Below are 27,344 nucleotides of genomic sequence, written 5' to 3' on the forward strand. Positions count from 1 at the left end.
TAGATTTGAGTGAAACCAAAGCACCAGGAAACCTTGAAACAACAGCGCGATCTGTTATAGGTGACTTTCGTAGATGAGAGGAAACCCCCTAAACTTTTTTTAGGACGACTGGATAAGGTAAGCTTATCATACGAATGCATTTTTAAACCGTAAGTAAATAATTAAGAGTTGTATAGCTGCTAAGGCAATGAGACATAATGTCATCATACACCTGTTGTAAGTACAATGCAAGTATCCAAGTTTGTAATGCAAATGTTATCACGATTTGAGTTTTATTAATTGTTTTATCATACTTATGAGTGTAGACCTGTGTAGAAATATGTCACTGATACTGTACTAATTGTCAATGAATCATTCAGTTTGATCATAGACCTTAATGCTTTTTATAACGGTCGGGGCATTTTTTGTTTCACCTTGGGAAGACCCCGTTAAATATTTCAGAGAGAAAGAGCACACACAATTTGTACCTGACAAGACTGCTCTAAACTTTTGCTATCCCCATTTATTAATTCACTCCGCTCTTTCCATGTGATTTCTGCTTTTATTATGTTTATATTGATTTGATTTGATTTGATTTGATTTATCTATTTCTGTTTGATTTTCTTTTTTGTTGCATTTTTACAAATATATAACAAACAAACATTGCAAATGTACATATGACAAAAGAATATATGTAGAAAAAAGTAAGGCTGGCTGTAACTAATCGAAAACACCAAACAGGAGGGTTGACAAACTAAGCAAAGCTTGATAGTATGACTACCCTCAAAGGTTACATAATAACACAAATATGGAGGAAAAAATATTGGTAAAAGGGGAAAAAGACAGAAGAAACAAAAAATCGGGATGCCCTGGGTTCGAAACCAAATCGATGTGCTAGTTCCCTTTGGTAAGGATTTAATCCCCATTATATCAAGTCCCTATGAGAGGATTTAAAGCCGTCAGTCCTCTGGTTGCTTACTTACAATTATACACCTGTTTCATCATGGAAGTCAGGTAAAACTTTTTATTCTTTTCCCTCTGTTTCCAATGCAGGCATACCACTATGGGAAATCTAATAGCGAATGGAAAATTAGAAGTTTGGGACATCGTGGTCATCGTCGTGCATTTTACTGCCGTTTTCTCAATTGGAATATGGGTGAGAACCTTTAGCTCAATGTAACCCTATTCACTTCATCAAAATCTAACAACTACCAAACGTTGACGGCGATCGAATTGCGCATTTTTTCAAATTTGTACTTATCATATGCTTATAACATATTGGTAACTAGACAAACACACCCATTCGTCGATCAATTAATTGTGAATTTCAGTGCAGTTTTCTTTAATGGAGTATGAATATCTGAACTTGATGTATAGGCCTACCGTATTTCATAAACAACCATTACTATACTTCTACTGCTGCTGCTTTCCCTGCTACTACTACTACCACTACTACTACTACTACTACTACTACTACTACTACTACTACTACTACTACTACTACTACTACTACTACTACTACTACTACCACTACTCCCACTCCTACTAATAAAATTAACACCACTGCTACCACGACCATTACTACTACTACTACCACCACTACTACCACCACCGCAACCACTACTACCACTGCTATTTCCACTACTACTACTACTAACACCACCACTACCACAACCACAACTACTACTATCACTGTTATTTCCACTACTACTATTACTACTACTACTAGTTCTACTACTACTACTTCTACTACTACTACTGCTGTCGCTGATGCTGCTATACTACTACTACTACTACTACAAATACTACTACAAATACTACTTCAACTTCTACTACGACTACTACTACTAACTACTATTAAATATGTCACCGTACATACAGTCATTTGTAATTAAAATATATATACATTGAATTCGCTTCAAAAAATAGGTCGAGAAAAAAAAGACTTGACTGATCAATAATAGGAATATTACGTCAAGTAATAGTTCAAGACTCATATACAATGTGGAGGGAATTTGTAGATGATAGAGTAGAATAAGAAATGTAATTCAGAATAAGAGGCCTCAGATAAATAGAAAGAAAGCGAGAGAGAGAGAGAGAGAGAGAGAGATATCCCAATGACTTACAGTGAATAAATGGCACAATCTATCTTTAATCACTTTTTTATGAGCGTTTCATTCCTAATAGTCTTGTAAAAATGCAGTAGTCATAACAAAGACAAACAGTTTAACCGTGCGAGACCTGCACTAATCGCTATTGTTTGGCAATGCACTTGTGATTTAAGCAGAAGGAACTAGATAACAAATGCAAATCAAAAGAATGAAAACATAAGGAGCAACAGCAGCAACAATTATCTTGTATACTCTCCTTTTTCCAATATGTGGCATATCCGAGATTTTTAAGATGAGATGGGCACACAATATAGGGCGCGCCAAACCTAGAAATACATAATGTTGATGGGATTCGGCCTTGGAATAGCGCGAATAGGGGGCGCACCCCGGTGTTATCCCCCAAAAGCTAAAAAAAAAACCAGAAGAATAAACAACAACAAACAATCAAATACGAAATGCAAACAAGGACAGCTACTGTAATGCTCAAACATCGTCATTCTGAAAGTGATAATGATAATAATAGCTAGTTCTTATATAGCGCTTTTCAGGACCGAAGGTCCTCTCAAAGCTCTTTACATATATATTATTATATCCTGCATCAAAAATGTGTTGGCTTTTGATTGGTTGAGAGCTCGTCACATGACCAGAAATATTTGAACGATTTTTAGAAAGTACTATATGAGAGTACTTTTTGGGAGTACTATTTGGGAGTTGAAAAAATATGAATTTTTTTTTTTTTAATTGAATTTTTTTTCTTATTCAAATCTTAATTTAATGAAAACTAAATATCTCAAATCTTTTTAGATAAAAATTGATATTTAAAAAAAAAAAAAAAATTCTCCCAAAAATGTTTTTTTTAATTTTTTTGATGCAGGATATAAAACAAATATACCATGCCTCTATTCGAGGTACTGGTTAAAACTATAGGCCTCGGTGACTCCAAAAGTACCATTTGCTTCGATGCTGTGCCCCTCAGCAAATAGTACTATTGGAGTTACCTCTTGCGCATAGTTTTAACCAGAACCTCTCAAGACAGTGTATATTTGTATACCATATTATTAGTACATGTATCATGTATTTGCGCATTCAGCAATAGAACATCCTGCAAATCTCACCATTTCCAACGGATAATACTTGAAGGAACATTAGAAGAATGATGTTGTAGATAACTGCAAAAGTATGATTACTTTATAAAAAGCTTAATCTTTATATTCTTACCTCCGAATTGGTCAGCCGTTTGTATGTAAAAATCCGCTTCTTATTTAGGAAACCTTGGTCATTCGAGTTTCTGGACATCGTTGGAACTATATCCTACTAAAGCGAAGGGAAATAGGTAAAAACAATATCTGATAGGTAGGGAAAGAGTTTTGTACCACACAGAGTTGAATATGGCATCCTCCTTAAAAGAAAAACATAACATTTTAATTCCAAAGTTTCATTCATATCTTTTAACTAACAAATTTTTAAGCGGGCACGTTATATTAGGTTCATTCAAGGTTATAAGGTTCATTTTTTTTTTGGATAAAATGGGTTTGAAGCTTTGGGACGAAGACTCTTTTAATAATACAAAAATGATGCTTGTGATTTTAAAGCTTTGTAATAATTGCATAAGGTGAGTGAGGACAATATGATAAACTATTTTCTATTATGCAAACATGTGCCTTAAACAGATTTTCGGGAAAAAACACGAACTTTATTCATCTGGGCAATAACAATTTACATTCAAAGATACAAAATGGAATAGATGCAAACAGAAAGTGCTGTGGTATTTCAGTTTTTATTGAGGAGTAACCCTCAAAAAGTATGATTATCTATATAAGGCTTCAAAATGCAATTAATCGGTATATTCAATATCTTTAGCGCAGTGACCAGATGACTGACCAATATTGTTTTCGTATTGCTCAGTAATCCGGGAACACACACAAAAAAGCCATATTTACCGAGGTAAGTCAAAGCCTGATAGATAATAATAATAATAATAATAATAATAATAATAATATTATATGGCTTTGTTTTCATGTTATACAAGAATATATTGCTCTCGCTATGAGTGACAATGGTGTCTGATTAGATTACTTAAGCGTAAGCTGTGAGGTATGCTAATATACAATGCATAGCGCTTTCAAAAGAGAGTTGGGTTGCCCAGATTTGTGTCTGCAGTCCACGACCTTGTTAGTTTTAAATAACATCTCCGTTGTTCAAATTGGGAAACGCCCCTTAGCCATATCATCAGTGTTGTAAATCCTTAAACTTGAAGATCTCGTTTCTCGAGTGGAGGAACGTAAGAGTGAGAAAGAGTCAAAAAGGGGGATAATGACAGTGGAAGGGCGAGAGAGAGAGATGGTAACGTTTATTTTTCACAACCCCCCACTTATTCGGCTGGTCGGCTGAGTCGCCGCTAAATATTTTCTCACGAATTTGGCCCCCTTTTGGGCCCCTTCCCTCGCCGCGGGTTGGATCCGCCCCTGGTTACACCAAGGAGTCCGACACAAGACTGACATCAAACACAACAATAATTTCTAATACACCGAAAGTCCAAGAATCCGTCGGTCTGGCGGTGTGATTGGGGTACAAGTTAGGTCGTGAAACCCTCCCGACGAAGGTAAAATGTCAATGGATGACAAAAATAATAGTCGATAAAGATAGATTCATAGGCGAATTGAAGATTGATTTGGGGGGGGGGGGGTAGACAAGTGATGTTTTATAATGAATATCATCTCAATCGAAGAAAATGGAAATAAAACCATCTTTGTCTGCCATTCTAAAAATGATTTCATTTCAAAATTTGCCCCACCCCAACAAAAAGATTTAAAGTTCTTTATATCATACAAACTTTGCACAATGCATCTATGAACTTGCACTTTTGCCAGGAACACATAACTTCACAAGAGCACTGGTAATTTCATTGTGTTTATACAATACAAATGCGATACCCAATACCCTATCACCGTTTATTGCTTTCGTATCCAACCGCTATTTTTAAGAGAATCATGTTTTGATACTAGTATACTTAAGGAAATGGAGGTGCTGTTACTTCATGAACCATGTGATTAATTCGGTTTTATGAGAAGGATTGAGAAAGTGACGGCATTACTATTACTGGAGGTAATGGCAGACTTGATTGTTAACAAAAAAAAATCATAAAGGACAAAAGAACAAAATGCTACAAGACTTGTAGCATTTTTGTTCTTTTGTTCTTTAGGGGGGGGGGGGGGGGGGGGGGGGTAAAACCAATTTAAAATTTCTCATGGTAAATTCAAAGGGCTTTTTTTTATAATTACGTCAAGATATTGAATGTCAACGATGTTTTACTTCCCTTTTGGCAAGTTAGACAATTTGAATAAAATGAATAACAATAATTATGGAGCCCGAGTAAACTCGGGCAGGCCATTTTTCCTTCAGATGCGACGCCCGAGTTATTATCGTGCTACGCGACCAAAATAGTGTGGTACGGTATGTCACTGAAACAGCTGCCGTAGGACTTTTGTGCCAATTTTGTTTTGCATTTTTGGATTCATTGGGGTCCAAGCTATCAGAAATTGATGGGGTTCAAATTTTCCCGAAGACACCAAATTTCCCTATTGCGCTTCATATAAGCCATTTTGGCGCCCAATATGGACCCCCAGGAAGTGAAGGAGGGGTCTGAAAATTGAACCCCATCATTTTTGGCCAATTGGAACCCTTTTGGAGCCAAAACAGCAACAACAACAACAAAATCTATTTTGGCAAAAAAATCTTACGGGATTACATACATGTACCATACCGCACTAAAATGGCAATGAACTACTTAACGTAGAATTTCACTTTTGTAGCGCGTTAAAGTGCCATTAAGTATATCGATGATGAGTGGTAGATGCATCAAGGTTACTACCAGGATAATTTTTTGATTTATTATTTTGAATCTTAGGGGTGAAAATTGGCATAAAAATTTTCTAAGACGGTCTTTCCTGTTTACAAGGTCGGTTTCTTCTACCTTGATAACAAAGATCAAGAGGATAGAGAGATATCGAATACGAGGTTGTTTAACCCTCAAGTAGGTACGTTTTCATGATGTTCAACAACTTGACCTATAATTGTAAACCCGTGTGTATCGGAAAATTATCATTGAAACATAATGGAAACAAGTCAACGCAAGTCAAGTGTAGCGTCCCCTCGCCGGGTGCAATGGCCTACACGTCAGAAAAGTTACCTCCATTATTTAGACTATACTATTTATTAAAGTTAGGCACATTTTCGCATATAGCTAGGAATTTCCGCATATTTAATGAGCTATGACCTTAGACCAACATACTCCAAAATCGAATTTAGGTTGTATTTTAATACCATGAACCTTCATATCAAATTTCATTAAAAACTATCAAACAGTACTAAAGTTATCGAACGGAAACCACATTTTCAGATACATAAATAGCTATTTTTGCATATTTAATGAGCTATGACCTTTGAGCTATATAGTCCGACATTGAACTTAGGCTGTATTCTAATACCATGTACCTTCATATCAAATTTGATTAAAATCCGTCAAACAAGTTACTAAAGTTATCGAACGGAAACCAAGATCGCATATTTAATGAGCTATGACCTTTGACCTACATACTCCGAAGTCGAACGTAGGCTGTGTTTGATACCTTGTACCTTCATATCAAATGTCATTAAAATCCTTCATACATTACTAAAGTTATCGAACGGAAACCAGATTTGTTACGGAAGGACGGACGGAAGAAAGGAAGGACGGATAGACGGCAGCGTTACTATATCCCTTCAGACTTCGTCGGCGAGGGGATAATAAAAATAATATGCCTCTCTTGAAGTCGTGATTTTAGCCATGCCCGTCTGCCAGTCCATAGTCTTTTAAAGAATGCCCTCTTACTCTCTTTAAAAAAAAGAGTGAATTTTCGCTCTATTTTCACTTTCTTGGGAGTGACGTCCGTGATCACTTGTTTAGGAGTGAACATCGATTGATTTTAGAGTGCTCTCTAAGAAGAAAAGGGTGAATGTCCACTCTCTTTTCACTACGTTTTCACTCTCCAGAGGAGTGACGTCCGTGATCACTCGATTTTTTTTTAGAGAGTACCCGCCTACCGGTCAATAGTCTTTTATTGCCCTCATGCCCCGATTAACTGGCCGGCTGCATACATCAAATTTGGCGAGATCCCCGTTGGTTTACGTGTAACAAGTTTGTGCGAGCGCGGGTACAATACAGTTTGTCTGCGATTTGGTCGCTTAGTGTGTGCGATTCCGCAATGATCTTAACATTCAGGCAAATTTCTAGCGAAGACTAACAAAAAGTTTCCCAGATTTGCTGTGATGTTTTAACTAATCTTTAACCAAGTAAAGGATAGGGTAAGAATTCTTTGTATATTTTTATGTTAATTCGGTATATGAAATGTGGACTACTTTAATATTCGAGAGATTCGGGACACCGCGGCGCGCCTCTGGGTCATAGCAGGATGTAACGTCCTTGAGCCTATAGAAACTGCAATGCCTCTCATAGCAGTCAATATATCTATACTAATTATTAGCATTCACAAAAATGTGATGACAAAATGAAAAGTTTCATCACAAAACGAGTCAAGCGCCATTTTTAGAGAAATTAAAGTGACACCACCGTCGTAGAATACAAAAAATACCTTTCACTTGATACCCCGCTCATTACATAATTACAAAGGAAATATTTTGAAATTATAAAAATTATCAAAAGAATTCTCGTTTTTTTCTTCTTTTATTTAAGTATTTTCAACCTTATTTTGAAAATATGGAGATACAATGTATTGCGTTTTGCGACGAAACTTCGTATGTTTCTCGTCTATGGCACACTCTTACCAATGCATACATTACAAATTATCAACAATCATGATATAAATCCATGTAAATATCAGAAAGAACTCTTCGCATCCGTTTAAAAACATAATCCCTGCTCTAAAATAGAAAGATTGCAAAATAAGCTTTTACTTCCCCTGACATGTAATGATTTCTTAGTGTAAATTATCTGGTAGTAAAAAATATTAAAAATATTGTCGGCGAAGCATTTTTATTTTACGGGGCATTTTTGGGGCGGAGCAAATGTCGTCGGAGCAAATGCATCCGGAGCAATTGTCGCTCCATCCGGAGCAAATGTCGCTGGAGCAATTGTCGGCGGAGCAAATGTCGGCGGAGCAACTGTCGTCGGAGCAACTGTCGTTCGAGGAGCATTTGTCACCGGAGCATTTATCGCTTCATGCGGAGCAATTGTCGGCAGAGCAAATGTCGGCGGAGCAAATGTCGGCGGAGCAGTTGTCGTCGGAGCAACTGTCGGCGGAGCAACTGTCGGCGGAGCAACTGTCGGCGGAGCATTTGACGTCGGAGGAAACGTCGCGGAGCAATTGTCGCGTTTTGCGGAGTTAATGTCGGCGGAGCAATCGTCGGCGGAGCATGTGTCGGATAACCACACAAGTATATCAATCATCAATCACATAAAAAAAAAACTAATGTCAATCATCAAAAATCCAATACAAGGAAATTAAGGATCGTTAATTAGTTCAGCAAAGCGTTCAAGAATAAGGATTAACAATCAAACCAAATCAACACTGACGAAACTGACGATGGCGACGAAACGATGACGATGATGACGAGATAAACGACAGATAAAGACAGTGGCGATGACGGATATGAAGATTGAAGATGATGCCAGAGACGATGATGAAGACAATGATGATAGTCTTGGTATCGACGTTGCTTGCGGTCAAAGGAACAACATTTGAAGCAGGTCCAAAAATGACCACTATTTTTTTTTGGGGGGGGGGCCCTCGAATATTTGAAAAATCGCACCACCCCCCCCCCCCCTTAAGCGCCAGGGGAGGGGGCCCATCTCCAAAAAAGGTAAATATAACGTGTGTTACACGTTTTTTTCCCAATGGGGTGAGGGCCGGCCCCCCCCCCCCCTGGATCCGCCACTGCCTAACAGTCTCAAATCGAGCTTCAAAGAGTGGATATTAACATGTTTTTCTATTGGTGGTCATTCAGTGCTGTCCGCCCGTGAATTAAATGCTGCGCATTGAGTGAGTTAAAACATTCATGAATTTGAATTGTTTGAATTTCTTGTCAGATTTGACTCATTTCAGACTCAAAAAAAGGATACAATCATACAATTGGAACAAACATACCCTTGGGACAATGCCCAGAACTGAAACAGGAATGAAGAGCATATTCTTTAAAGTGGGCCAGTTTTATAGATACAAACATTTGTAATAGGCTATGATTTGAACCTGTTGCATGCAAAAGTGTCTGACTGTCTTTTCCTGTGTCAGTTTCGGTCCCTTCTTTGGTTAGTAAAGAGACCACTTTATGCCCGGGACCACCTGTACAATTTGTCAACAATCTTCACATTGCTAGCAAGTTTTACAGGTAGTTGAAAACCAACTTCGTCAGCTGGGAAGCACAGAGTGTTGTCTCAACACAACATTGCAAACCATGGATTATTATGAGGTGAAAAAGATATGAATGGAATGATGACGCTGAAACACGTGTTAAAGCTTTAACAACTGAGAAAAATCAGCCAAAAGAGGGCGGGAAAAAAAACAAAAAAAACATTAAAAACTGAAAAATATCGGTCCAAAGAGGGCGAAAAAAAAAGACAATGGAAAAACAGGGAGATTCGTACGAAATTATCTTTCGTACGAACCTTTGTGACCGTAGCATAAAGGGCAATACAACAAGTTGCTTTTTTTAGGCCTTATAGTTCAAAGTACATCTTTCGACAAAGATCAAAGTATTGTATCCACGTTCCTCCCTTTCTACTAAATCATGCTCTACCCAAGAGCACCGAATTGCAATACATTGTTCTTGAAATGGATATACCACGCATCATAATTTAAAGACATAGTCGAGTTCTGGTCACGCGATTGCATTGTGAAAGAAACGGTATGGAATCGATCAGAAAAAGTTGATCATGCAGCATATAAGTATTGGTGTGTTCTGCAATTTTCTGGAATCATCAAAATGATAAGAAATTTGGTCCAGTCTTGGTAAATTAACAAGTACTGTACACATAAAGATGTATATGAGACCGTACTACGCAAATATGTGGTATAAAATATGGTCCCCATTATTAAGCTGTTACATATCGTATTTAGAATATGAAGGCGTTTGAAGAGCCATGCTTTTCAGTGAACGTTTTTTCTCATATTTTTTTCTACACTTGCATAATAACATGAAAAACGCTCACAAATTACTGTTCACCTCTCCCCAGAACTCAACCTTCTCTTTAATAACTTTTTTTTTCTCGCTCTCGGGTATTTATTATGTGCTACAAAGTGTATTGAAAACCACTGGGGGTATTTTGAAAGATACTCCGTCTCCCTGAGATTGTTCCATTGTATTGAGATGATTTTATAACTTTTCGAAGATGAACATTTGTTTGTTTGTTGATCGCCTTACAAACAAATAAAGAATCTCTAGCCAAAATATTTAAACGTACTGGTGGAATTGGTGTCGGTGTGCCATCGGTGTGACTGAGGAATAACCGTCAAAATCAATTTACTTTTATTGTTGTTTTATTGTTTTTATAACAGGCATCATGGGGCGGCGGCAAGGACAGCACAAGCGGCTACTTTTTGGCGGGTCGACAAATGCCATGGTATCTTGTAAGTATTTTCTCCTTATCCCAATCTGTGGCATATCCCAGATTTTGAAGATGAGTGGGCACACACATAGTTATATATATATATATATATAAATACATAATATTTATGGGATTCGGCCTTGGAATAGCACGAACAGAGGGGGGGGGGGCACCCCGATGGTATTCAAAATAACATAACAAACAAAAGAAAAAAACAAACAAATGAACAAAAACAACACTCGGATAACCGAAATCCATCCCACCTCTTAAACTCACATACAACTACACATGAAAACAGTTACTTTCCGTTTTCTTTCTTTTCCTTCTTGTTTTCTTTTCTGAAAAAAATATCACTGAAATAAAAGGACAGAATTCGCATTAGTCGAAAAACAATTCCATGCTATTTACTATTTATCCTCATCATCCTCATCACTATTATTATCATTTTTATTATTGTATTATAAATATTGTTATTATAATAATTATTATTATCATTATTAAAAACATTAACATTGTTATTATAATTATCATAATAATAATTTTTATTAATATTGTTATCATTAGTATTATCATCATCATCGTCATAATTATGAAAAGTACTTCTCCCATATTTTGGGTATAAAATGCAATATTCCTTGTTTCCCTTCTCATCCACTCTAACAATTTAACAGGTAGGTTTATCCTTAGTGGTGACCAACATTGGTAGTTCGACGTTCATAGGAGTTTCCGGGACTGCATCTTTATCTGGATATGGTGTAGTCATTTACGAATTCCAGGTTAGGGCATTCATGAATATTTGTTTTTGTTTTTTAACTATTTTGTTAACACGAGTCGTGGTTTTTATCGGCTCTCCTATATGATATACAGCAAAACATGCACAGACATCTGTCTATAAAGACACCATTTATTTTCCCTTTAACAGTATTTCTCATTGAAATGACTGTGTACTTAAAAACTTGTACATAAAGACCACCTCTTTATAAAGACCAATATTTTTTATATACAGGTTTGACTGTATAAGGTCTAAGAGGTATTGACCAGTACAAGTATGTATTTGTGATTTATTCTTATCGGCGATATATATATATATATATATATATATTCGGATTCCATTATTAGTGGTATGTATAATACATATCAAAAATATACGTAATGATCTTTCCCCAAAATGAATTCTGAAAAAATAGCGCTGTAAGCATTTGACACTGAATTACTTTTAATTTGTTTCCTTTACAGGCCTTGAACTGCTTGTTGCTATTAGGGTTCATCTTTGTTCCTGTCTACTTCGCTTCAGAGGTATGTCAAACTGTCAAAGAAGAATAAGAAAAATAAAGTTGAGATTCGACCTTCATGTCTAGACGTTGCATAATGCAATTCGTATTGGTATTCTATTCCATCTCAGAGTGATTATTAAGCTGTCCGGATTTTTGAAGATAATGCCTCAAAAAAGTGTCTCTAAGATATAAAGAGAGGTTATTTCGTAAATGAAGTGAAAGGACTCTTGAAAGTAAAATAGCCCTTTCATTTCATTTCAGAAAAAACTCTAATCCATCCCTTGTTATTTAAATTGCACTGCTCCTACTGTGTGCTTTTATCACACTCTCCCTGATCTATAAAGGGTGTTTTCTGTATTTGATCATCAACAGAAGCAAAGTTGACCAGATTCAAAGTATGCTTAAAGGTCATACAAAGTTTTGGGAAATTTTGAAAATTGGGTGGATAGTGAATGTTTACAATTTTTATATATGGATGCCCCTGTGGATGTATTATAAGCACTAAAAAAATTAATCCCTAAGGCCATGTAAAAAATATACATGTTTAGCGTCCCCGCCCGCTTCCTTTTTGGGGGCTGCCTCCTATTTTTTTTTTTTTTTTTTGAAATATTTTTATTTTTTTTAAATTTAAAAAAAAAAATTTTTTTTAAAAGAAAAAACATGAAAAACCCTGCTAAATGGATCTATTTCTGATTTTAAAAAAATTTAAAAAAATGTCGGCGGCCATTCTGAAAAATAGCCCGACTGTGAGGGAAAATGTATCGAGAGGCCATTTTGAGCGGCCATTTTGAAAGAAAAAAAAAAAAAAAAAAAAAGGCCTCCTCCTTCCTATTTTTCAAAAAAACAGGACGCTAAACATGTTTTTTTTTATTTGGCCTTACGACCTCACTCTTTTCCCAGGTTTCGACGGTCCCTGAATACCTCAAGCTTCGATTTGGAGCGGATCGTCTGCAAATATTTATCTCCATCATCAACCTTATCATGGCTATCGTTATCATGTTATCGGTAAGTATTTTGAGAACTTGATCAAATCATGATACCCTAATTATCTGACTTTACTCGATTCAGTACACTTAATAGTATATGATTACAGGAATCATAAAACATTAAACTTTATGCTTCAGAAAATCCTTATTTACTGAAAGATACCTAAACGAAACCTTAACACAAGAAATAACTTTAGTTATTCTGAGATATTAATTGTATTATTGCCTATTAAAGGTACTATGTCCCATTTGCAGGCCAAACAAATGAAACGGTTAAATTTCAACGGCATTTGAACGTCCCTCAAAACGAAAGGTTTTGAAAATGTCTTTAAGTGGGAAAATAACGATCATCAGACTTTAGTGGTTGCAATCACTAATGCTAGGAGTCCACTGGGCCAGCGCCAGTTGGTGCCAGTTTGCGCCAATGCAATTTACTGTGGCGCCCAGTGTCGCCAATAAGGTGCCTAGTGGCGTGTAGTGGCTCAAACTGCCTCCCAACTGGCTCGTGGTGGCCCGTAACGGCACCAAATTTGAATGTGGCGGCAAGAAAATTTCAAAATGTTTGAAATTTTCGTCGCGCCACTTGCATCGAGCAATCAGCGCCAAGTGTCCGCCAAGTGGCACCAAATGGCGCGAACATATCGCCCTTTGGCGCAAACAATCCGCCTACTGGAATCCACTGGAATGTAATGGCGCGCGCCAAGTTGCGCCAATGAGATTTCGCGCCACATGGCCAAATAGGCAGTGGTCACCTCACCATCTCTCATCTTCTGATGGAGCAGTATCATCACTCCAACATTATCAAAAGCCTCAGACATATCAAAATTGTAAATATTTAGTAGAGATGTTGTTCATACAGCAGCTGAGGAGGGTCTGAACCAGGTAGCCGGTGGCCGGTATTTATATAGTCGGCAAGTAGCGCCAAGCGGCGGCAAGTTTAAACCAATTTGGCGACCTTTGGCACAAACAGTAATCACCAAGTGGCGCAAAGTAGCCGTCTATTGGCGCGAATGGCGCCAACAGGGTGAATTTTGGAATCAAATGGCCGTGTAATGGCGCGAACTGGCGCAAACTGGCGCAACATTTTGGAGCAAGACGGGTGGCATTTGGCGCATGCCAAATGGCACCCAGTTTATTCCACTTGGCGACACATGCCGAGCGGACATTAATTCGGCGCCACAGCGAGCCACTACGCGCCAATCACATAATCTTTGGCGCGAACTGGCACCAACTGGCGCTGGCCCAGTGGACTCCTAGCATAAAGTACTAGTTTTGTGCTGCCCAAAGATTCAATCAGTTTCATTTTGGCCGTTGCAGGAATTTGGTTATTCATGTCACGGAGAGAATATTTAGCGGCGAAACAGCCAGCCAGCCAGTGAATAAGCGGGAGGGGGGGGGGGGGGATCTAAAAAAAAAAGGTAAAATTAACGTGTTTTAACTGTATTTTTCCCAGGGTACGGGCCCACCCCCCCCCCCCCCCCCCCCCCCCCTGGATCCGACACTGATTCGTGTAGACAAATGCTCATGTACCTTCACAACTTATTTCATGTATGTTAGTACCAAAGAGAAAAAAATCAGTCAGTCACTCAGTAGTGTCTGACAGTGAAGTCTAGAAGAAAAAAAATCAGGTTTCCTTGCATTGTTTGAATATTAGGACACTGCTAACGTTTAAATTTCACAGATATGATTATGTGACATGTTCATGATTCCTGCAACGTTCTACAGAATTTGATGTTGGCTGCAAATGGGACATAGTACCTTTAATCCATAAGAATCCCTGACAAAGTGTATGAGAGTGGTATGAACTTGCCATAATGTAAAGTATCTCAGCACGACATGGGCATCTCCATTTTGTTGATAACATGACATCCTATGCGAAGTCGCCTTTATCAAGTAAATGTATTAACATGCTTCCTTCACACGCGCGTGTGGTGATGAAATATTTCATTCATTTGCTAATATCCTTCGCTTCGGTACGCATGACCCAAAATATACATAGATCTTTTACACGATGGATACGCGCCACTCTTTAGAACATGTCAGACTAAACAGTCGGCTAAACTAATATTCTATAATAGACAATGGTATGTAATTTCACCCAGCTCAGCACACATTCATAATATAATTGCATGCTTTCATACATATACAGTACGTCATCATTGTCTTTGTCTTCCTGGTGATGCTACAGCATGTCTGACATAGCAACCTTTATGTTGCTATTGTATTACGAATTGTTACAGGTGGTCCACCCTGGCAAACTTACATACCACTTTCTCAAGTTAGCTCATTCATGACTGGCAGATGATGTCACAAGGGGAATGAGGTCTGGAGGGTTTTTTTAGGGCGGAGCTTAGCTAAGTTTGAACACAAATATTTCAGAATTATAATATCAAAATATAAGATTATAGAGGACTACACACCAACAGGAATAAACTTGCATTTGGATGGCAGGGGCCTTTTAAACGCCTCAGCATATTTATATTTGAATAACCGTCACAATAATAATATCCAACTTTTGTAAAGCACATTGGCTTTTTTTCACGCAATTTTACAAACTGGATTTTGACACATAAAACAGCCGATGATATGTCCATACTTCAGTTGTCTGGTAAACACACTTAACTCGGTCGGTAATACGTGCTCTTTATTTCTCTTTTTATAGCTCCTCTACAGTGGATATATTTACACAGTCATTTCCAAGTTTACTTAGGACTCGATCAATTTTATATGAAGGGTCAAACTGGATCTGCTCTTGCATACAATTTGTAGCATATAATTATTCAACACACATGAGGACTTTGCTACACAGACCCCAAGAAACAAACAAAAACGGGATGAAAGTACCTTGCCAATCGTCAATGGGATCAATTAGGAGAAGCTCTTCTGTACTTGGAAGAGTTACAATCATGGAGAAAAGGAAAACATAGGAAGGGGATAAAAAATAAACGTAGCCGGAGGGCGGTGAAAGTGAAAGGGGCAGTGGTATTTACTCGGTTTCTTTGTGTAGATGAGTTTGTCCGTATATTTCAAAATACAATTATTTCAATACTCCAAAATTATTATTCATTTTTAACTTGCTCGTTCGCCAAAGTATGTCTCCTCTATCAACTTCTTCTCTGCAAAACAAGAGGTCAATCTGATGTGATCTAGAATTATATTCAATCTTTGTCTTGCTATATATCTATATGCTATACATTGTCTTATTATGTTTAGTTTATATTTACACTGTAGGTAACACTAAAGTATGGCAAGTTTCTATATTATACAATAATACAGCCAATAAAACTTGAATTTGGAGTCTTGAACATTCTGCTGTTCTGCAGGGAGAGATGTACGCCGGGTCCTTAGTCATCCAGCAGTCCTTAGGTTGGGACGTCTATACCTCCGTCATCGTCTTGCTTCTCCTCACCGCTGTGTATACGGTAGCCGGTGGTCTGAAAGCCGTCATCTACACGGATGCGATCCAAGCCGTTGTCATGATGATAGGGGCTTTCATTCTCATGGGAATCGGTGAGTTTTGTTTGTTTATATTTTGTTTGTTCAAGATATAAGTCTGTGATTATATAATTTATTTCTAAGTAAATGCTACGCATTGTGAGACCAACGGCATTTTTCTCGTAACCGATGAATTTAAAATTCAAATACATTCATCGACACCCGGCCACCCCGAAAAAAACTATTTTACTTCTTTTTAATTCCAGAAAGGTTCTTGTATTATCGCCCCCGTCGGACCCGCACACTCATCCGAAAGCAAATTTTGTAATTTTTGAAGATTTGTTTTTGTTCTTTCAGCCTTCGCTGAGATCGACTGGTCCTTGGAGACTCTACGTCTCCGTTTCATGTCAGCGATCCCCAACACTACTCAGGTCTATGGAAACACGTCGTGCGGGGTGCCCACTGAGGAAACCTGGCACATCTTCCGTGATGCCAAGACGTCGGACCTTCCCTGGCCTGGATCCATCTTCGGCACCCTTGTCTTAGGGGGCTACTTCTGGTGTACAAACCAGGTAAGGGTTCTTCTCCTACGAACCTGGGGGCGTTTCACAAAACTTGGCATCAGTGACAAATTACAGTTTTTGTTATAAGCTACTGAAATCCTTGCTTCTGATTCGTTATCAGCAGATTTGTCACTGATTTTAGTCATTTGTCATTGAAAAAAAAAGCTTTGTGAAATGAATCCCAGGCATACGATATGCAGTAGTTTGTCTGTTGTATTAGCCATGATGGACGAAGTAGGAAAGCCTAAAATAGCTGCCAAGACCTCGGAATTCCCCTGGCAAGGATCTATCTTTGGGAGCTACTTTTGGTCCACGAACCAGGTGACTTTATTTTCCTTATCTTCATGTAATCGATGAGTAATGTTCGATGTTGTCCTTGTGTAAGCTAGGTAAGTATTCTGTGTGTCTCCTACAAACCAGGCATACAATAAAGTTTGTTGATCTTAATGGAATGATAGACGAAGTGGATGAAGTTGTTCTCCTAGGATGTTGTCCTTGTACATGTAAGTCTTCTGGATTGTTATTGTGTCATCTTATCGTAATTATCAGGATTCTTCTTCAATGATCTATTTCAGTACCCGTGTCTCGGGATGTTATGTCTGGTTTACAAACCAGAAAAAAGCTAACCCGAGTATTTAATAAACCAGCACTATGAACATGATAGACAATGAAAGCGGACAAAATATACAGTTCCTCAGGTATACAAAGGGACATCCCTTCACTGCTATTATGTAAAAATGTGTAAAACAGGTGTCACATGCATATTCACCTGTTCTACACATTTTTACATAATAGCAGTGAAGGGATGTTCCTTTGTCTACCTGAGGAACTGTATATTTTGTCCGCTTTCATTGTCTGTCATGTTCATAGTGCAGGTCATAGAGGGCGTCTATCATCCACGTCCTCACATGCCCTTGTCCTAGATGTCACTTCTGCGAGAACCATCTAAGCAATTCATCTCTGCTGGTCTTATGGTAATAGCTATCATCATAATCCGATGGTTGTTTCAGTAACCTTGTCCTAGGTTTTTGCTTGTAAGTAATGCGTAGTTTACTATGATGACAATTTGGTCGTGACAGCCAGTTACCATGCACCTTCGGCGTCCTGTCCTGTACCCTGTCGTTAGGTTTTTTTTGTGCATCTCGTGCACAATCCAGGCTAGTGCAAAGTCTTTTATGCTGCCTTTGGTTGTTCAAATCTGGATAGCTTTTACCATGCATCTTCAATGTTCCGTTTTGTGACCCTGCCGTCTTTGTCGTAAGTTGTAGCCTCTGGTGTACGAACCAGCTGATAGATGTACTAAATATCCACCTTTGTCCTTGACCCTTCCAGGTGATTGTTCAGCGTACCCTTGCTGCAAGGAACGTGACTCACAGCAAGGCTGCCTGTATCATGACCGGGTACTTCAAGATCCTTCCCATGTTCCTAATGGTCATCCCTGGTATGATCAGCCGAACCCTGTGGCCAGGTGAGTAGCAACCCTTAAAGAACATAGATGATACAATGAATTCATTTATGTTCTGTCTTCTGGACAGACCATTGCAGAGGATCCGTGTGCGTAGGGGATTGGCCCCCTATGTGTACGTTAAGAACATGCTGCTCCCTTGTTAAAAGTAAAGAGCAACCCCCCCCCCCCCCCCCCCCCCCCGATGTATACACCTGCACATCATACATCGGAAGAAGAGACCCGATGGTTGAAGCACGGACTATACAAATTTCCGGCGTTTTAGTGATTATATCCGCTTCCTATGACGCCGAATAATTAATACAGATAGTAATCATACATATAGAATGTTAGAGACTGGAGCTTGTAGACATTAGGTTGTGGTGGTGGGGGGGGGGGGCAAGACCAGGAGGAAACGTTGATGACTTTAATTTTACATTAGGACTCGGGTGTAGACCAAGACCAAAACATCAAAACCCCAAGACAGAGACTGGTCTCGCTACATCACTGATAATGTTAGCGGCTAAGCACCTTTGATATTGCTTTCCGAACGTATGAATGTCAAGACGTAAAAAATTGTGATTTAAAAAAAAACTGTTGACTACAAGCTACAGTGTAGAACAAAATTATGTTTCCCGGCGGGTCTTCCGCACATTCATTAGCAATAACACATTTCTCTATAGACGAGAGATTCCATGTAGTAAAATGGTTATGGAAATATGTTTACAAAAAATCAGTATATATTCGTATATTTTAAAGAAAGAAACGTTACCAAACTTATGAATTTCTCACTTTATATTTCTTGATGACAGATGAGATAGCTTGCGTAGACCCGGAAGTATGTGAGGCGGCTTGTGGTAATCCAGCGGGATGCTCTAACATCGCTTACCCAAGACTTGTCGTTGAACTTATGCCTACAGGTATGATACGATGTATCATTATAGTCGGTTTGGATTTGGATGAAATAATTTAAATTCGATGATTTTAGTTCATGTGTTTTTATGAAATTTTATTGGATTCAACGGACCTATTGAAAACATTTCCCAGCATGATTCGTTGTCATTCCCACCAGTGCTCGCTAGACATTCTCGGGTAATTGTCCTCGGGGGTAGTTGTCCTCTGGTGGCAATACTCCGGGGGGGGGGGGTAATTTTCCGGGGGGTAATTGTCCTCGGTGGATAATTCTCCGGGGGTAATTTTTCGAGGGGAAATGGTACTCTGGGGGTAGTTATCCAGGGGGTAATTTTCCGGGGGTGATTTTCCAGGGGTAAATGTTGTTGTTGTGTTTTGAGTTATTGGCGATTAGTCAGTGATTTGACTATTGTCGCCAAATTACTTTACGGCACGTGTTATATCTCTCAATTTTGGATTTTTTTAAAAATACATTTATTTCGTTTTATATTTATCTATCTTTTAAGATAGTATCGTAAAATAATATCGTAAGCAAAACATTCATGGGCTTTGTTAGTGTTTCTTAACAGTACGTGCAGATTATTTGTTATATCACATACACACCATACATAAATATGTATATAAGATAGCACCTACACAAGCTTCTATATTCAGTGATCTTATCATACCTTTTATCATTGTTGTTACTTTTTCTTATTTTATTTTCTTAATACATTATGTTATTATATTTTTAATGTACTGAGTGTAATTTAACATATTTATAATATCGTATTATGTTTTACTGTTCTTATTTTATTTTCTTATTACATTATGATTGTTATTATATTTTTAATGTACTGAGTGTAATTTAGCATATTATAATATTGTATAATGTTTTACTATTCTTATTTTATTTTCTTATTACATTATGTTATTATATTTTTAATGTACTGAGTGTAATTTAACATATTTATGATATTGTATTATGTTTTACTGTTCTTATTTTATTTTCTTATTACATTATGTTATTATATTTTTAATGTACTGAGTGTAATTTAGCATATTTATAATATTGTATTATATTTTACTATTACTTCCTGATAGGGAACCGTTTCGTTCTGAGAAAAAACCGTACAATAGCTTTTTGTATACTGGACTCACTCTTTTTTAAGTATTCCATAATTTTTTCAGGTTGGGATTCGTTAATTTCGGTTAGAAACATAGCCCTTTCTATAATATAGTTAGGGCAATGTACTAAAAAATGTTTTACAGTCTCTATTTCACTGGGGCATCTATTACAGAAACCAGTAGCATGAATTCCCAATCTGAGGAGATCCTGGTTAAGTCCAAGGACTCCAAAGCGGAGTCGATGTATTATTGTTGAATGATGTCTCTCTATTAAATGAGCATATATATGGTTTATTAACATCTTTTTGATATGTTTTCAAATACGAGTTGGTTTTGTTCCACCTTTCTTGCCAAAGGAGTTTGGAACTTGTAGTAATTAAGCTTTTCATTTCTGACATATTTAGGTTATTATTGACTTCTATTTTCTTTACTAATGCGGCCTTTGCGTGGAAATCCGCCATCTCGTTCCCTTTTATTCCACAATGTCCAGGTATCCACTCTACATATATATCAACTCCTTTATTCTTTAAGTGAGTAGTCATGGTGAGAATTTCCAGAATAAAAGATTCGTCCTTCTGTTGTTGTAATGCAATAAGTGCACTCAGTGAATCACTAAAAATAACAACCCCCACATAAATGTCTAATTCATCTACCCATCTGAGAGCAAGAATGATGGCAGCCAATTCAGCCCTGTACGAAGAGGTGAAATTTGCTAACCTTTTGCTCCGATGTACAGAATAGTAAGGGACGTAAAAAGCAGCTGCAGAGGTCCCTCTTTCAGGTACTTTTGATCCATCGGTGTATATATGTAATTGAGTCGCCCATTTAGTATGTATGATTTCCAGGCTGCTTTGTTTTTGTTGTGTAGGATGATCTGTTTTCTTTATTCGAGTACTTAATTCCGTTGACACTGCCGGAGGGTAGAATAACCATGGTGGAAATGGGGAGTAGGTTATCGTTTCTATACGTTTTCCCAGCTTGCTTTGTATTCTATATCCAAAAGGTTTGTTTACGTTTTTTCCCTTCAAGTATTCAAAATGCCAACATGGTTTAATGTTTTTTAACAACGGATGATTCGCCCATCTTTCGATGTTTTGTCTATATTTATCCTGATACGGTGTAATTCATGCGAAAATCAGTTATTAAACTGCCATTCGTGAAAGCTGCGATAAAATACAATTCTTCTATCTATCTATCTATCTCAACTTTGCTCTCAATATCTCCTTCATCGTTGCAGGTCTTCGGGGGTTGATGCTGGCCACGATGCTGGCAGCCATGATAAGTTCGTTGACCTCCATCTTCAATGCGTCCAGTTCGATGTTCGTCATCGACATCTGGTACAAGATCAGGCCGAGGTCGACTGAGCTCGAACTCGTCATCGTAGGAAAGTATGTCTCACTTAATAAATGCTCTACATGTATTGTAATAATTTAAGTTTCATAACTGACACTGTCAACAAAAATTACCTTCAGTTTTGCACTATTTATTTCGTACACAATTAAATTTTGCGCAATATCTAAATTTTCTAGTACCATGAGTACAGTGGTTAGGACTATCTGCGTTAGAAATAGTAATATTATTTGGACTGAATATAGATTTCTAGGATTAGGTATAATTTCTATAACATTTAAGTACATCATCCTATATTCCATGTCTTACGAATACTCTATGTTACACCTATGATAGTGACTTGTTCAGTGCATAATTATACTCATTAAAATTTAACTGACGCCGGGGGGGGGGGGGGTAAAGGTAAAAGATTTAAATGGAGGAAAGTCTCACTAAATTGTCCAAAAAAAAAATTGAATGGCGGAAAATTACAAACAAGCAAGAAATATGAGGGAAGAAAAAGGAGGAGAAAGATGTCTTCACCTTACACAATTTCTTAACAAGTGGAAAAGCCTTCATATGTCTAATTTGATGTCAAGATCGAAAACTAAACAACAAAAAAAGCAATACGAGTTGACCAACTAGAATTAAAATTGACATGGTGAGGGTGACATCTCCCCTCTTGCAACGCCTTTGAGGAGAGGACAAAAACAACGTTTCAGTCATTAAGTAACCAACTTTCGGCAAGGTGGTTGGTAAATAAATAAGTTTCTTACGCAAAAAAAAAAGTTGCCCTTCATTGGCATGATCTACTTTCTATATATCATATTTTTCCTCAACCATTCAGATTGGCGACGCTTGTTCTTGTCGCCGTTGGGGTGCTATGGATTCCTGTTATCCAAGCGTATGGCTCTGGTGAACTCTTTGTCTACATGCAAGCTATCCTTTCATACCTGACACCCGCTGTGTTCTCTGTATTCACGGCGGCTATCGCTTGGACGAGAATCAACGAAACGGTTAGTACTCTTATTACATGATATATATATATATATATATATACTCACATATACCCACACATACGCACATACAGGTAAAACGTGCCAAATGGGGATATTTATCTTTTACCTATGAAATTGGGGATATTGGAATTTGAGGTGTTTTTAATGAGATTGCTTTTCTTTGATGCATTCAACGTTAGATAAATGAATAAAATTACATTTCGGCAAAGAATAACAAGCATTATTTATACCTATACAAGGCATTTTAGCTGCACAATAAAAACCCAATTAATTATGATTAAAATATACTTTAAATACTAGAAAACAATTGTTAACAACCGCGGAAGGGCTGGATACCCGGTAGGAAAAGCGCCTTTCATGGCAGCTCGGCTAAAGCCGGGGTTAGAATAGGACTGCAAGGCCCTAAGAGAGAACAATATTAATACTGATGAGGCTATCCTGGGTTAACAAGACACATTATTATCATCATTATTATTAAAGGGGGACACACGGGCATGTGTCTTCCCCGACTAAATATTCGGAAACGTAAAAAATTGCCGAAAATACACCCCTGTGCGCCATTGCCCTATTTGAGAGCCCCCTCTCTTAAAAGCATCATCAGCAATTTTGACTCCTGTAATTAAGCTTGTGTCCTATACTAATAAAAAGAGTGGTCAGTCAATCCGTGCAGACGATTTGAATGTTGAACTTTTATCTTTTATCAGGGCGCTTTCTGGGGACTCGTTTGCGGTTTCATCGTGGGTTTTACCCGGTTCATCCTCGATTTCGTCTACGGTGTTCCGTCATGCGGACAAGAAGATAGTAGACCCGACATCGTGCGGGACTTCCACTTCCTACACTTTGCCGCCTTCCTCTACGGGTTCACTATCATTCTCATAGTCATATTCAGCTTACTCACCGAGCCCATACCTCAACAAAAGGTACAAGACGGATTTAATGTTTGTTCTTTGATTGATGATATTCTTCCTTATTGATTGACTGATTTGTTGGTCGGTTGATTTATTGATTGGTTGGTTTATATATTGTTTCTTTTTGCTGATTGGCTCGTTACTCAATTTGTAAATTAAATGATTGGTTGACTGATTTGCGAATTTATTGATTGATTGATAACCGATTGGTTAACGGGTTGATTGACCGGCTAACTGACTGGGTGATTCATTTGGATATTGATTTTGTTTGATCGATTTGTTACTGTTTGATGGATTGAATGTTTGTTTTATTGACTGGTTGGGTGTAATGTTAGTTCCTTCATTGCTTTGGAGGTCAGATGGGTAGATTGACTAATTAATTGTTACATTGGCTCTGACTTGTATTCTTCCTCTGAAGGTATATTGAAGGTATACATACGGACATACTGAAAAACAGCATTTTGGGCTGAAAGTGTGTTTTTACCTTGTCTAAATAAAATGATCAACAACAACAACATCGATGTAAATTCAATCGATTTATTTATTGATTGTTTAATTGATTGCTTGAATTTCTGATGTGTTTGTTGTGCCCTCTCCGAAGACCAAATGATCTATTGATTAATCTTCCTTTTAAATGTATATGTATTATTATTTGTAATTCATCACTTTGTATGATATCTCTGCCTATTAGTTGGTACGGCTCACATTCTGGACGCGATTCTCAAATCTGCCAAGACTGCCGATGTCCGAGGAGAAAGCAGAAGATGAGAGGAAGAACGATGTGATTCGGGCAGAGAAAAAGAAGCAAGCAGCGATCAGTAAGTTTCCGCCTATTACTTATAACTATAAACTTTATTCTTGCACTTCTTGTTCTCCCCTCTTTCTCTTCCCCCTTTTGCTGTCGATGACTTATCCTCGTGATTAAACATAGTAAAACACTCTAATGTCCTTCAAGCGTAGCTAAATTATCAAAAAGGCAATAAACCAAGATTCCAACTAATCAACTAGTCGATTAATCAATCAAACATTCGATTAATAAAACGATTATTCTATTAATTTTTACCAATCAACCAACCAATAAAGCAATCAAGCAAACAAATAATTTACAAATTCATCAAACAATCAACTTACAATATACGTGTGAGTGACGTAGGAGTGGGCTTAGGAAGCTGCACCGCGATAGCTTTGAAACTATACCAATATACGGGTAACCGTCACCTCATAATCATGCACCGAAGTGTTACTGTTTAAGTGCTCTATCTTAATATTTTGAAGACTGTTTTACAATATCACTATTATTCTTCGATCGCTTGCAAAATTAATATTTCTGGCGAAAATGTGCCCGTACGCCATACCCATACGATCCTCGGCACCACAGCAGCCATAACTACAGGGCTCACAATGTATCTCTCCGGGGCGTCGATATAGAAGTATTATTTGAAGAAGAACAAAATAAAAACTCAACATTTATGTCTACAAAGTAGCAAACACCGTTAGCAAATCCATTAAAAATTCAAGTCGGAAGGGTAGGGCAAAATCAAATTAAATAACATAAAGGTGTGATAGTAGCAAATCAAATATCAGTCTTGCCGGTGGTGGTAAAAAAATCTTTATGAAATTTCGACAACAACTCACGATTAAAGATTGTCTAGCTGATACCTGTTTTGCTAGGGACAATACTATACTGTACTACCTATTGATGTTAATGTATTGCTAGACAACATTATTATGACTACTCTTTCTTCTATAATAGGAGCTCAGGAGAGAACGGGCCTGAAGTGGAAGGCGTGGAACATCCTCTGCGGGATCAGCGGAGCGCCCACGGACGAGGAGGCCGACGATGTCGAGGAAGAAGCGCCCGAGCAAGAGAGGAAGGCTACTGCATTAGAGAATCCGAAATGGGCTCGTATAGCCCTAGTGAACGGGGGAATTCTGGGGACAGTTTGTGTTTTCATTCTGGCCTACTTTGGATAATAATGTAACAAATCAAATATAAAGGATTCTAAAAAGGTCCTCGTGCCTCAGTCGTACCGTCAGACCGACTCCAGACCGACTGATTTTTAGTCATTGTAGGCAAGGTAATATTTTGTTCGGTCTTTTATCGGTCTCGTTTTTGTAAGTGCGGTATTCCTTTCCTATTCATGTCCTATACAAAGATAACCTTTCATGGACGGTTTCTTGCTCAATCACCTTACCTGAACTTAATTTTTATTGTATCAAACAATGGATCTTGATCTAAAACCATTATTCGAGACTACATTACTCAGTGTAATATGGAAATTATCAGAACTATGATTTGCACTTTATTTGTCAATATGTTTGAGTATTCACGTTTCTTTTCTCCTTTGTGTGTATTAGTTAAACAACAAGATGTTGTTAGTTGTTTGACTTTGCACTCTGTAAATTGAATTCGCGCATTTGTTGTGTTTTTGCGGTGTGTTGCATATAAGCTACAAGCATCATACGCCTATGAATAGTTGCTTTGTATATATTTTTTCTTCAAAGAATTGAACTGAAAAGGGACGTAGTGAAGACATTCGCTTAGTACTGATCAGAGTAAACTATATTAGTTTTCTGTTCATTCTAGCGGTTTACTCAGAGTCTGATGAGTGCAGGACAATAAGCTTCACTTTTTCTCTCTGCAGTGCCATTCTTTAAATCTATAGTACCAGTCCTTATTTGTTTTTCTTCACCTGACGTTGTTAATTTAACGTTCGTTTTCCAGGATGTGACTGGCGTAGAAAACGTAGAGTAAAACTTCCGTAGGCATACTTTAATATGTTCCTTTTTTGATAATTTACATGGGCGCTTTGTGTTTGTTTTCGTATCAGTTTTCTGCGAATTGCTTTGCGGAATAACTTTGCATCATAAACTTTAAAATTAATTATAACACTTGTTATAGCAGTAATCATGTACAATTATTATGTTCCTTTTTTCCATGTAGATAGTATCTGAATACTAATCCGGCAGTGATTGCTCAAATAGCCCTGTACTAAAGGGGAAGAATTGTGAAGACGGAAATTTGTACTGATTTTGTATATAGGCATAGTAGAACAAAATTGTTATACTAAAATATTATATGAAATTAACTTGGTATCATCTACTACAATGTAACGTGCACAACGATTGTCAATCAATGTGATCATACCTCACGAAGACTGAATAAAACAGCAGATTCCTAAGAAAATTGTAAGTTTCTTAATATTCAACTATCAAAAATATATGCTCTTATATGCCTCCGCCCAAAATTCTGTATACGAAATGGAAAATTGGAATTATTTGTGACATATCAAGATAAAAACAAAAAGCCTATCTCTAGTACCCCCTGTAGTTGTTGAGATATCACAATAGAAAGCTAAAACCTTTAATGACCTCTGTGACCTTTGAATAAGCCAAATCTAATGAGATCGTCTTTCTATGGTGCTACATACTATCCTCAAGTTTGAAGTTCATATCTCAAGTGCATGGTTTTTGAGGTACCACGATAACGAGAAAGCGGGACGGACAGACGGACAACCCGAACACACTTTGCCTCCCGCACCGCTTTTGGTGGGCGGAGGCATACACAACATTAATGTAAGGCTGAATATAAAGGCAGATATTAGATATATTTCTTATCTACACAAAAGAGAAATTAAGGAAATTGAATTAAAGAGCAAAATAAAAATAGTGGAGCCG

The 27,344-nt window shown here is 37.6% G+C and overlaps 1 protein-coding gene across 1 annotated transcript; it reads left to right on the forward strand.

Moving 5' to 3' along the window:
* Positions 1 to 26,853, forward strand: LOC115922361 (sodium/glucose cotransporter 4-like). The gene is made up of 15 exons (XM_030981267.1): positions 1 to 117; positions 1,033 to 1,135; positions 10,640 to 10,711; positions 11,361 to 11,465; positions 11,926 to 11,985; positions 12,864 to 12,968; positions 16,273 to 16,459; positions 16,742 to 16,956; positions 18,280 to 18,415; positions 19,204 to 19,311; positions 21,648 to 21,798; positions 22,587 to 22,755; positions 23,463 to 23,678; positions 24,358 to 24,484; positions 25,420 to 26,853. Exons 2-15 carry the CDS (start codon positions 1,043 to 1,045, stop codon positions 25,638 to 25,640), a joined length of 1,965 nt encoding a protein of 654 aa, XP_030837127.1. The 5' UTR covers positions 1 to 117; positions 1,033 to 1,042; the 3' UTR covers positions 25,641 to 26,853.
* The last annotated feature ends 491 nt before the right edge of the window (positions 26,854 to 27,344 follow it).

The sequence above is a fragment of the Strongylocentrotus purpuratus genome, unplaced genomic scaffold, assembly GCF_000002235.5.
Source record: "Strongylocentrotus purpuratus isolate Spur 01 unplaced genomic scaffold, Spur_5.0 spur5_scaffold_11, whole genome shotgun sequence".
NCBI lineage: Eukaryota > Metazoa > Echinodermata > Echinoidea > Camarodonta > Strongylocentrotidae > Strongylocentrotus > Strongylocentrotus purpuratus.

Excerpts from the sequence above, each read along its gene's own strand:
- LOC115922361 (XM_030981267.1), top strand. The coding sequence starts at position 1,043 with ATGGGAAATCTAATAGCGAATGGAAAATTAGAAGTTTGGGACATCGTG. Across the intron at positions 11,986-12,863 it reads CTGTCTACTTCGCTTCAGAG|GTTTCGACGGTCCCTGAATA; the intron begins GTATGTCAAACT and ends CTCTTTTCCCAG. Across the intron at positions 18,416-19,203 it reads CAGCCGAACCCTGTGGCCAG|ATGAGATAGCTTGCGTAGAC; the intron begins GTGAGTAGCAAC and ends TCTTGATGACAG.